The 13,232-nt window shown below is 34.9% G+C and overlaps 1 protein-coding gene across 1 annotated transcript; it reads left to right on the top strand.

Annotated features, from left to right (window-relative positions):
* Positions 1-8,632: 8,632 nt before the first annotated feature.
* LOC137966008 (laccase-12-like) lies at positions 8,633-11,019 on the top strand. The gene is made up of 6 exons (XM_068812442.1): positions 8,633-8,749; positions 8,860-9,011; positions 9,101-9,345; positions 9,461-9,589; positions 9,667-10,620; positions 10,700-11,019. The coding sequence occupies exons 1-6, from the start codon at positions 8,633-8,635 to the stop codon at positions 10,828-10,830; spliced, it is 1,728 nt and encodes a 575-aa protein (XP_068668543.1). The 3' UTR covers positions 10,831-11,019.
* Positions 11,020-13,232: the final 2,213 nt, after the last annotated feature.

Raw genomic sequence — 13,232 nt, 5'->3', positions numbered from 1 at the left:
TAATTACACCATGGTGGGTTCATATACAGTTAATAACATTTCGTCATGTCGTGTTCAACCAAAAGTTCATAGCGATTCATAAAACTTAGGTTAAAAACAAACCCAATGGCTTGGATCAACATTTAATTAGAGTTATTAAATGAATACATTGAACATACTTGAAATATGTAAACAAATTTAATTACAAGTTTAAAAGAAAGTTTAATATTTTTGGTAAATTGAAGGCAATGGTCTCATTAAGTAAGAGTAATCAAATTATGTCCCATATATATGAAAAATTATTAAAAATTATATTTATTTTCTAATTATTTGATCATTAGAAACTCGATTAGAAAATTTACTTCGAAGTAAGGAAGTTTGTTTCATCATTGATAAATTATTGGAAAGAAATCAATGTGACTTTATTTTTCTCGTAGGATGTGCACTAAGTTACATTGATATCTGTTGAAAATATTCAAGTGGTATATCATGTAATTAAGAGAGTGAGTGGCATATATTGTAATTAGTTATAAGTTGAGAGTTTTTTTTTTTTTTACTTACTTATGTACTAGGGCATTCAAACCTACTTATACAAGTAATATAGAGAGGGGGTAGAGGCTCATTCGAGCTCTTCTCTAAACCCCAATCTTCACTCCAACTCGTGCCTTTCACAAACTCTCTTCTCTTCACCTTCTCTTCTCTTCTCTTCTCTTCGTCCTTCCTTCTTCATCTCAAACCTAGTTCCTATGAATTAAACCCTAAAATTTAATATTGTATCAGAGCTGGAATTCTAGGGTTTAAAACAAAATTAATCAAGTCATGCAAGTATAGAGAACAGAATCTCAAAATCATCATTCAAGCAAGACAAGGTTCGGCCAACTTGAAGAAAGGAAGAGACCGAAGTCAATTCAACATTGTCTCTCTTTAATAAGCTAAGTTTTACTCTCTATGTTTTACATTATGAGGGATCAAATTCATGTCTTTGAAAGTTAGAAATTTGTTTATGGTCAAGCCTAGTCAATTCTAAAAAAAATCGTTTTTCTTCAATTTTAATGGCTGAAATTTCCATGCATATATGTTGATTGTGTAGTTCATGCCTTGCTTTGTTTTTTAAGCATAACATTCTTCAATAATATTTTGAAAACTCCTACGAAAGTTCTCCTTGAGTTCAATCTTGTTGAAAAAGTAATTGATCAATTAATCCATTGAAACTCTAAGTTAGGGTTTGAGGAGTTGTTTTGGAAAGTAGTACATAGTTCAATTGTGTTTAGGATCACTTTCATACTAGTTTTTTATTTCATTTATCCTTGGACAATTAACAGTGATTGTTGGCCAATTAGAGTTTTTGTTTAAACTCTAAAGGAGAAGCAAAAACTCAAAAAAAGGGAAGCCATACTAGTATGCCTATAAGCTGAGTTTATTCTCTTGCTGGATATTGAATTCAAAGTGTTGTACATCCTTATGGCTTTGTATGTGGATGACATTGTTATTACAAGCAATGATCTTAGTGGCATTCAACAAGTTAAAACATGACCTACACAAGGAGTTCCAAACTAAGGACCTCAGATTTTTCAAGTATTTCTTAGGGATTGAAGTTCCTCAATCCAGGCATGGTTTAATTCTTTCACAGAGGAAGTATGTACTTGATCTATTGAAGGAAATACGGATGTTTGGATGTAAGCCACCTAATACACCCATGGAACCTAATGTGAAGTTGTGTGGTGGAATTGGGGTGAAGTTGATGTTGTTCAGTTTCAGTGGTTAGTTGGAAAATTGATTTATCTCACAATTACGAGACTAGATATATCCTATGCAGTCAGTGTTAGCAGTCAATATATGCATCAACCTCAACAATCGCATTGGGAAGCATTAGAAAGAATCCTTCAGTACTTAAAGAAGTGTCCAAGACAAGTATTGTTGTGTAAATGTTATGGGCACACCAAAATTGAAGGCTTTGTTGATGTAGATTGGGTCGGGTCTCCTGATGATACAAAATCTACCTCTGGTTATTGCACAACAGTTGGAGGCAATCTAATAAGCTAGAGGATCAATACACAAAACATGGTGGCAAGAATGAGTGTTGAGGCTGAATATCGGGCTATGGCACTCGCATTGAGTTGTTATGATTGAGATAACTAGGCCCATGCAACTTCATTGCGACAATCAGGTAGTTATCCATATTGTAATCAATCCAATTTTTCATGGAAGGACCAAATATATTGAGATAGATTGTCAATCGAGAAAAATTCCAAGCCGAATTAATATCTATGTAGTATATACCTTTGAGGAATCAATTGACAAACACCTTTACAAAAACTATTGTTGTGAAGTCACTCACAAATACATGCAACAAGTTGGGAATATTTAATATTTTTCACCAGCTTGGGGGGGGAGTGTTAAAGATATTCAAGTGGTATATAATGTAATTAAGAGAGTGTGGTGTAGGTTGTAATTAGTTATAAGTTGAGAATTATTTTTTGACTTGCTTAAGCACTAGGGCATTCAAGCCCACCCATATAAGTAATATAGTGATGGGGAGTAGGCTAATTCGAGCTCTTCTCCAAGCCCTAATCTTAACTCCAACTCGTGCCTCTCACAAGCTCTTCTTCCTTCTTCTTCTCAAACCTAGTTCCTACGGATTAAACCCTATAATATAACATTCTCACTACAAGAAAATTTTGATTTACAAATAAAAACTTCTACCAACAACTTTAAATTCACTGTTGAAGTAACGTATACCAATGAATTTCAAAATTCATTGGTGTAATGTAGGCCTGCTCCGATGAATTTGAAATTTGTTGGTCCAGTTTAACCTTTATCGGTGAATTTCAAAATTTTCTAGTGCAAGAGCTTTTCCGGGAATTTTTTTTTGTTTTTAGGAAAATGTTACTTCTATTGAATTTCAAAAGCTGGATAAGACAAGGGTTGAAAACATTTGGGAACTCTACACTAACAAATTTCAAAATTCTTTGGTGTAGTGTTTCCCTATAACAGTTGCACCAACAAATTTCAGAACTCGCTAATGTAAGGAAAACATGCAATAGCAAATTCCAAAATTTGTTGGTATAAGGAAAGTATGCACCAATGAATTTCGAAAATCATTGGTGTAAGGAATGAATATAGTAAAACCTGATTCTTGACATTGTAAATTTACAAAACTTGCCTAATACCATATTGAATTTTTGAAAAAGAGAAGTAATACATGGACTTTATTATACATGAGTACAATGAGTCTCCATTTATAATAGAAAAAATAAGTAAAATCATATTACAATTAGACTATCCATGTCCCCCTTTACCCAAAGTCAAATACTTAAAGATAACTCTTATAGTAATTAAACAACATAACTAAAATACATTTTAACTGAGTCTCTTCTATGATACTATCTTCGGTGAGACTCTAGTGAGACTCTTGTAAGACTTCACTATGTGAATCGTTGCTCTATGAGACTTATTTCCGAGTTTCAAACCTGCTCTTCAACAGATAAAAGAGGGGAGAGGGACAATTGTTGCTTAGATGAAGGGGGAGTTAGTAAATACTAATAGGAATATATTAAAACAATGACCCACACATGCATAAATTGAAGAGTAAATTACCATGCAAAAAAAATCTAGATGAAACCCATATTTATGGAGTGAAATTCTTGTGCAATAACACTAGAATATTTAAGACTTAATCACATATTGTTGATGAATTTTGGAACATGCATAGAAATATGATTTGTTAGCAATATCATACCACTTCCAAAATTATTATTATATACCTTTTAATGTATATAAACTTCAAACTAGAGATTTTGTCATCATACAAAAGGGGGAGATGGTTAGACCAATGATATAATCATGTTGATCTCCATTATTTTGATGATAACAAAATGGGTAGCTTGAAATTGTGTTATAAATAGTGTTATCAATGTATTTTAGACACAAACCTTCCAGCACATACGAGGTCTATAGCTAAAGCTCAAGATAAAAGAATGTTCAATCAAGTGTCAAGTCAAGACGCGAAGGTGAAACACATTGAAGATTATCCTTGAGAAGAAGAACTTACACAAAAGAGATGAACAAAGATTTGAAGACTAGAGTCAAAGTCAAATATAAAATTTCAAGAACTCTAGCTATGTAAGTAAACAATTAACCAAACATTTCAAAACCACGTTTAATTGAATGCATATAAATATTTTACAATGTTAATTCCATTAAAATAGCATATATCATACTTAAATGTCACAATAGTAGCATATGGAATGTTCGATCAACCTACATGGGTTTGATCGATCATCCAAAATGCAGGCTGGCATAACTTATAAAGCATGATCAATCATTAGCTCAACATGATCAATCATATAGAATGCTACCAAAAAGATTCTATGAAGCATGATCGATCATACAGAATTTTGCTTAACAAGCTCTATAAAGCATGACCAATCATACAAAATTTTGTTGAACCAGTTCAAAAAAGCATGATCAATCAATTTAATTGGGTTGATAAATCAATAAGTTTCCTAAAAGGTTAAAAACTCGATGTTTGATACCGTGATTGATCAATAGGTTTAGGAAACCTAAAATTATAGTTGTTATACATGGTTTATCAATCATATTTTTCTAGTGATCAATCAATACTTTTTGCAGTATTTTGGTAATGGGCAAAAAATGACTAGTTTGGCTAAAAACTTAAAAATAGGCCCCCAACTCATAGAGGATCAAGAGTTGAGCTTATATTGGTATACCAAACGTCTAAAAAAGTTTTTATATAGCTTAAAATTCTAATTTTACCCTTTTACAAAAAAAAAAAAAAACTCAAAATTTGCCCAAATCCTTCTTTTTCTCTACAATCTCTTTGCATTCAAAATTCTATCAAGATTCTACACACCTCATATATTGTGTGCTTAAAATTTTGGAGGCTTGGATCTTCACTTGGAGTAGAGCTATCTCTCCGAAAAGAAAGTTGTAAGTTTGTTTTTTTCTTTTGTATTTTGTACTTTCTTTTATAGAGTTTCTCTAGTACCTTAAAGCTAGAAGAATTGGCATTTTAGAGCTTGAAATCTAAAAAGACAGTGTCCACTAGAGGCAAAATCTAGTTTGTATTGAATCTCTTGGAGAGATTAATTTGTGTAATTGGAGATTACACGTGGCTTAAAGAGAGTTTGGAATCTCTTTGTATTTTCAGCTAATAAAGCTATAAGCGAAATATTCTCGAGTAAGTGTTCTTTGGTGATGACTATCATTAGGGAATATCAAGAACAAAAAAATGTTGTCCAATGGTGTGTATGGTTGTTTTATTAATTTTCTAGCTTTATTTTAACGCTCAATATTGATCGTAGGTTGACTCCCATGCTGTTTTTTATGATAACAAAACTTAATTGATCTAACACATTAAAATTTAAGTATTTCAAATATTTCACCTTTAAAAGTAAATGCAAGTCAATATCTAAAACTTCAAACCGAACTCAAGACCTCAAACACCATTGAAGAACGTCTTTTGAAGAAACACTCACATGGAAGAAGATAACGAGAAGACTAGAGTTCAAGTGTAATAGTCAAATGTTCAAATTCAACCACTTATGTAAGAGAGTATCCTAAACTCCTTTTCTTGAAGTACATATGTGAAAGTGAAAGTTTAGGTAATAATTTACACTTAGACATGTTTAGGACCATCATAAACATCATTTAGAACAAGTTAGAGCACTGAGAGAAATTTTTCCCAAACTTTGAATGTCAACATTGTTGAACTGGCATTGGAATTGTCATACATGGATTTATGAGTACAAAGAGTTTAGAGTCAGAAAATAGTGATTTTAGAATTGGACCAGTTATTAATAAACATTGATGGTTTGGTCCAATTCCATAGAGGTAAATTGTCAATTGACAAAGGATGATGCCACAAATAAGACTAAAATAATTTACAAAACTAAAAATTAATGGAATTTGAGGAAGCGTGGGGGATCCGCTCTATGCCTCCTAGTTTTACTTTGCATGTCAAATTAGAAGATGCTCATTCCCATCAATGTGTCAAAGTGGGGAGAGTTCCTCCTCAATGATATAGAAAACTTTATATTCTTTCAGAGGAATGAGGGTCGGTGGAAAGGAAGCAACCCAAGTTAGGCTCGCTGGCTCAATCTTGCTCTCTTCCTCTGTGCTTCCTACTAGAAACAAAGAGGATGGGTGGGACCCTCTCACCCTTTCTCTCAAACACAATTATACACACATCAAATGAAGAAGGATTGGGCTCCCCATTGCTTTTGTGGTAGGAAGGGAAAGGTTTGAGGGGGTCATGCTTGCATTATTTAGTTGTTGAAGTATGCCACATGGTTGAGTCAACTATTTTTTTCTCTTGCTCCAATGTCTTTTAGTTTCAAAAGAGAGACTAGTTTTGGTTGGTCCAGGTTTCTTCCATTGGTTGCTTCATTTCAACCAACAAATTGAGTTCTATTTACAATTCTAATGTGAAAAAAAATAAAGTTGAAAGAAAATGAAAAGAAAAGATAGTTTTCTTTCTTCATTTTCTCCCCCTATAATAGACTTAGAAATTCAGTCCCTTTTATTGATAATTTGCTTTGTTGGTCTTAACCCTTGTTAAGGGGCATAAAAAGCTTCTTCCTCTTTATTTAGGAAATGGGGAGGGGAAAGAGTTGGACCTCCAAAAAGGGCAAGAAAGCTTACTCCCTCTCTTGTTCCACCATTTTTTTGGTCAGGAGGAGGGGTATTGGCTCTCATATGGACCAACAAGAAAGGAAGGAGGGAGGGAGGCCCCTCCTCACTTCGTCTTCCAGCAAAGAGGGGAGAACAGGGGGTGGTGTCCCTTCATTTATGGTCTTGGAGGGTATCATTGCCCCCTTAATTCGTAAAGAAAAAAGATGGAAGGGAATGCAACTCATTCATCCCCCTAAGTAACCCTAAAAAGTAAATGCCAACAAACAAGTCATTTAGCCATTGATGTGTCTCCTCATTCCCATCTTTTTTTGTTCTAGAGAGGCCTAAATCTTTCAAAAAATTCATTTAATTGCAAAAGTTTCAAAGCCAATCGAAGCCTTTTCTCACCAACTCAATTTCTCCAATCCAAATGTCAAAATATTAGTATTTTTCCTTTTTATATCTTTTATATGAATCCAACCCTTAATAGTTAGTTGGGTGATCGACTCAGGAGCCGCTCGAACTCGACTTAGTTCAGCTTTTAGTTCTGGTGGAGTTGAACTCGAACTTGGAGTAAAAATTTTCAAACTTGGCTCATGAGCCTACTTGTTGCCACATATTTTCTTATGAAAATATCTTTTACTCTAATTGTTCTCATTACCCTCAAATCTCAGAAATACCAGTTATTCAGCCCAGTTCGATGTTGCCATTAGAACAAAACTATTGATGGAAAAATTTGTTCTTTATTGTCTATTAAACTAACTAATATACATTGATAAGCTCTTTGGAAGTATCAAATTCATTACCATATTATTTGTGTTTATTTTTGTAATCTTTTATAATTTTAAATGCATCTTGAGTTTGAACTCAGAGTAAACTCGAGTTTGAACTCGTTTAAAATTTTCGAACATGAGTTTCAATTGGAGCTTGAAGGCTCGAGGTCGAACCATGTTAAAACCTGCATAAGTTCGAACTGAGACTTACTTAATGCAACCCCGGGTACTGAAGAAGTCTCTCTATTCTCCTCCACTTCAGGCCTTATTTTCTCTCTCTAGAACGCCGTTTCCCTAACCGAGCTCTGTTTATCGGACTCGGCAGACCAGAGTCGTTTCAGCATGGGCCCAGAGGCTATGTGTCCAGGCAAAAAAACCGCGGGTCACGTCAAATGCAAGACACGGGAGCCACCTAATCTGTAGAGACTGAGGGAATCCAAAACCCGGTCTGGTCAACGCCACAAGCGACGTTTTCATTAAACATAAACAAAAGCTTGTCCTTTTCAGGCCTCAATTAGCTTTAAAAACTGGATCATAAACGCGTCATTCTCTTCCTAATGCAAATGTTTGGGAGGAATAGAGAGCGAGAAGAAAAAATTAAAAACGTAAAGAGACTCGAGACTTTCAAGCATCTTTCATCGCATTACGCTATTGAAGGTGGTCGGAGGATTCGTATTTAACAACCCTAACCAAACATCAACTTCAGCAGCTACAAGTAACCCAAGCTGGTGGAAAACGAGTATCTGCGTTTTGACCTTTTGCCCCTGCAATGGGTTGAGAAAATGGGCATATAATGATTTCATCGTTTTCATGAAAGCCCATGTTATGAAATAATTGTGATCGGCGACCTCTTGTAGCAAATGAGAGAAAAAGATGGCAACAAGCCATCGATTGTTACTGAAACAGAACATTTGATTGTCTCAGGAACAATAGAAAGCTTATAATAATGGTGTTTTTGAAAGTTAAGCGCCTCTGGGAAGACTTATCAAGCAAGCATTGATGAAAATGCTTCTTTGTGATAGGCTTAGTGGGTGCAACAACTCTTTCTGGGTTGAACAATGTTTGCTTCAGAACATCTTGGCCATCCAGCATGAAGAAACGAGGAAGAAAAAAGATGAAACCCATCGTCCTCGTTAATCAAAACCTAATCTTCCTACCTTTAAACAACCCACCCTTGTTTTGCTGTGTTATATAAGGAAAATTTATCAGTCTCCCTTGCATTAACATATTTGAGCTCCTCAGCAGTGATGGAGGCTCTCTACACTCTCAATCCCTGGAGCTCTTATGTTCTTCTCTCTCTCTGCCTTCTCTTTGCTCTTACTGCTTCATTTGCCAATGCAGAGTATCACTACCATGACTTTGTTGTGCGTCTTCTTCTTCTTCTGCTCCTTCTCTGCGTTTTGATTCCTTCTTTCGTTTTTAAGGTAAGCGTTCTTGATTTGCTTCTAATGGCACAAACAATGGCCTGTAACAGATTCAAGCAACACCATTGAAGAGGCTGTGCAAAACCCACGAGATCATTACAGTAAATGGGATGTTTCCAGGCCCCACTTTGGAAGTCAGAAATGGAGACACTCTTGTTGTCAGCGTTGTGAACAGAGCTCAATATAATGTAACCATTCATTGGTAAGTCAGAGAAAGATGGTTATTTAGACTTTTACATGAATATGCATGGATGGATACTCAATACGCTTCCCTCGTTTCCCCTATCAAAGGCATGGAATCCGGCAGATGCGAACGGGGTGGGCCGACGGCCCTGAGTTCGTGACACAGTGTCCGATCCGGCCAGGAGGGAGCTATACTTACAGGTTCACCATTGAAGGACAGGAGGGCACGCTCTGGTGGCATGCACACAGTTCATGGCTAAGAGCGAGCGTTTACGGAGCCCTCATCATTCATCCCAAAAAGGGTTCATCGTATCCTTTCCCCGAGCCGAAGCGCGAAGCTATCGTTATTCTTGGTACTTTCATTACTACTATCATTACTACTTTCATTTCCAGTAGCCATTGATGATGATGGTGCGTGCTGGTACAGCTGGTTTCACGATGATGCGAGTTGGTGCCTATTGTGTACAGGAGAGTGGTGGGACATGAATCCGATCGATGTTGTGAGGGAGGCAACGAGGACGGGAGCAGCTCCGAATGTATCAGATGCTTTTACAATTAATGGGCAGCCAGGGGATCTCTACAATTGCTCAAGCAAAGGTGTTGCTCGTCACTCCCATCGTTTATTGCTCAATGAATAGATATTCATGTTCTTGTTTTGTTCCCTGAGTTTACAGAGACAACTATATTTCCGGTTGACGCCGGCGAGACCAACCTTTTCCGGGTCATCAACGCTGCCCTCAATACCGAGCTCTTTGTGTCAATTGCTGGCCATCCCATGACTGTCGTTGCTGCCGATGCCTCCTACACCAAAGCTTTCACCACTTCCGTCCTTATGCTTGGCCCTGGCCAGACCAACGACGTTCTCATCACCACTAACCAGCCACCAGGCCGCTACTACGTCGCTGCAAGGGCCTACGCCAGTGCCCAGGGAGTGCCTTTCGACAACACCACCACCACGGCCATCCTGGAGTACAAATCAGCTCAATGCCCAGCAAAAGGTGTTGCCAACACCAGACCAGTCTTCCCGAATCTTCCCGCTTTTAATGACACCGATGCCGCCACTGCCTTTGCTGCGGGTCTGAAGAGTCCTTCACACGTTCCTGTCCCCGTGGATGTGGACGAGAACCTGTTCGTCACTGTGGGGCTGGGGCTATTCGACTGCCCAAAGGGCCAGACGTGCCAGGGTCCTAACGGAAAGCGTTTCGCCGCCAGTATGAACAATGCGTCCTTTGTTCTTCCTTCTACCCTCTCAATCCTGCAGGCTCACCATCTCGGAGTCCCAGGGGTGTTCACTACAGATTTCCCAGCAGTTCCGCCTCTGCAATTCGATTATACTGCTCGTAACGTGAGCCAGTCACTCTGGCAACCTGTACCGGGGACGAAGCTTTACGAGTTGAAGTACGGTTCAAAGGTTCAGATTGTGCTGCAGGGAACAAACATTTTTGCTGCAGAGAACCACCCAATCCATATCCATGGATACGATTTCTACATACTCGCCACAGGTTTTGGAAATTTCAACTCCGCAACAGATACTGCAAAATTCAACCTCATCGATCCTCCTCTCAGGAACACTATCGGTGTTCCCGTCAACGGATGGGCTGTTATTCGATTCGTCGCAGATAATCCAGGTGGGAAGATATTGATCTACACCAAATCTTTGCTAATTCATATCCCGATTCATGATTCAGTATCTCTTGTCAAATGCAGGAATCTGGCTGATGCACTGCCACTTGGATGTTCACATCACATGGGGCTTGGCGATGGCTTTTCTGGTTGAGAATGGAGAGGGAGAGCTACAGGCTCTCCAGTCTCCCCCAGCTGATCTTCCTGCATGCTAAATTCGGTTACGGATTTCTTCCCCAGCAGACGCACCCAGTTTCATTGCCTTCTGGATTTAATCTTCTGATAGGGCTTCAATACTGCTTGCCAAGATTTGGCCGCAGCCTTCTTGTTTTAATTTCTTCAGTAATTTAAGGGGTCGAAGTCGAACCCTTTTTATCGTATAACCCAATAGATCTAAGTTTTGGAATCAGTCATCATTGTATCTGATTTTTATTATTAATCTTAATAAAGGTTAACGTGTCTTTTAGACGACGTTGTTTTTGATTAATATTGATTGTTGCGGTTGAAATTGAGGCCACCATCACCGATAGCTAGAAATAGAATCGTGGTAAATAAAGAGTTTTTCCTTAAAACTTACAAAGGTCACTTAATGGAATTAAGATAACATAAATAGGACATCAGGGTTGTGGTCCCCAATACACTAAATCCAACACGATTTCTCTTATCCCTATCCAGAAGATTCACAATGTTCCGTAGTGGAATAAAGGTGATTTAGTTGAGGAATATCAAAAAACCATTCTTCATCTTCAGTTCATCACAGTAAAAATTTTAGAATGGATCCTGGTATGTATCCCGAATCCTAATATTCTAGCGTGATGAAAAATTTTGGATTATGATTTAAGATTACAATTTTCTAACAAGTGGTATCAGAGCAACAATAGTGTTAGATTATTGGGATTGGAATGGAGGAGTTCCGTGGAGAAAAATGATGATTTTGTACAACCACTTGTAGACTCAGTTTTCTGCAATTAAATGGCAGGAAAGTGCTCATATTTGTCATTCAACGAAAAACAATACATATGCTTTCACATTTTCTCACCAGTAAATTAACAAATTAGGGCTTGTTAGTGCATTCTTTTAAGGGAGATGCATTTCACTTTCACTATGTAAAGTGCCCAAAAAACAAAAACAAAAAAAAATGTTAGTGCACTCTGTAAGTTATGAGTGAAAGTGAATTTACCTATAGAAATGTTACAACTGAAAGTGAAATCACTCCCTAAGGCTAGTGAATTAACTTTCTCTCACGCACTCACTCACTCTTTCATTCTTGTTCTACTCATTTTACCCTTTCAATCTCGCATTTGGATATAATAAAATTAAATATTTTTTAAATAATTTATTTTATGCATTTAATTAAATTTAAAATTTTAATTATTAATTAATGTAAACAAGTTAAAATTTATCTTAGTTTATTAACATAAATCAGAGTAATTATATAATAAAATAACCCTATTTTTTATTTATATAAATTCATGATTTTAATATTATATTTGATTTCTAAATTAAGAATGAGAATTTAGATATTAAAAAAGTAAAAATTTGATTAAGTATTTGGATATTATAAAAGTAAGTATTTTTTTAATATATATATATATATTTAAATAAATAAATAATCTCAAATTATTTTTAAATATTTATGAATTTAAAAAGATTAAATAGATTATAGTTAAGTTAAATAAAAATATATTATAAAATTAAATCTATAAGAGTAATTTTGTATTATAAAATACCCTCTTTTTATTTACATAAATTTAGGATTTTTAATATTATATTTAATTAATATTTTAAGAGTGAGAATTTAGATATTCAAAAAGTAAAATTTGATTAAGCATTTGGATGTTATAAAAGTAAAATTTGTTTAAGTTTTTTTTTATATAATTAATTAAATAAATTTAAGTTAATTAAAGTTTTTTTAATCATTTATTAATTCTGACAAATTAAAATCTATATTAACTTATTAATAGAAAAGTTAAATAAAATTATCTTATAAAAGCTAAATCCATTGGACTATTTCATTAATAAGGTTTGGGTAGTGCATAAGGAAAATTGGAGAGGAATTTGTTTCACATAAGGCAATTCCTCCACTTAAACCATGACAATTGCTCTTTCATTCCTCTTCCTTCTTTTTTTTCTTTCTTTCTATCATTATTTATAATTTTTTTATCATTAATGTTATTTTAAATTATTTTTTTGTAAATAAATAATTTATTATTGACATTAAAATTTTTAATAATTTAATTTTAATTTACTATTTTAGTTGTGGGTAAATTTTATTATTGATTTAAATAAAATAAATATTTGATACTTTATTTAATCTATGAGTATATATTACTTTATTTTGAGTAAATATATTTAAAAATATTTAAGTTGATGGTTATTATCTATTTTTAATAATTATTTAATTAAATTATTAGAAAGTTTATTTTTACCACTACTAATTTAATTAATAATCATATAAAAAATTATGTTATACAATTTTAAAAAAAACTCATAATATTTTAAATATAGTATATTGTTATCGAATAAATAAATTATAATTTGAAGTGGCCAATAACTAGTTCCTTTTTTTATTAGTTATTTCATACTAAACCTATTTTAAATGATTTTTTTGACATTT

Source organism: Aristolochia californica, unplaced genomic scaffold (assembly GCF_029961685.1).
Source record: "Aristolochia californica isolate CCGP_79_NKW_82.1479 unplaced genomic scaffold, dmAriCali1.0.hap1 SCAF_5, whole genome shotgun sequence".
Lineage (NCBI taxonomy): Eukaryota > Viridiplantae > Streptophyta > Magnoliopsida > Piperales > Aristolochiaceae > Aristolochia > Aristolochia californica.
The sequence above is the reverse complement of the archived record's forward strand: the minus strand, read 5'-3'. Positions and strand labels throughout refer to the sequence as shown.

Coding starts and splice junctions, on each gene's coding strand:
- LOC137966008 (XM_068812442.1), top strand. CDS start 8,633: ATGGAGGCTCTCTACACTCTCAATCCCTGGAGCTCTTATGTTCTTCTC. Junction 9,346..9,460: donor CGAAGCTATCGTTATTCTTG/GTACTTTCATTA, acceptor TATTGTGTACAG/GAGAGTGGTGGGACATGAAT. Junction 10,621..10,699: donor ATTCGTCGCAGATAATCCAG/GTGGGAAGATAT, acceptor TGTCAAATGCAG/GAATCTGGCTGATGCACTGC.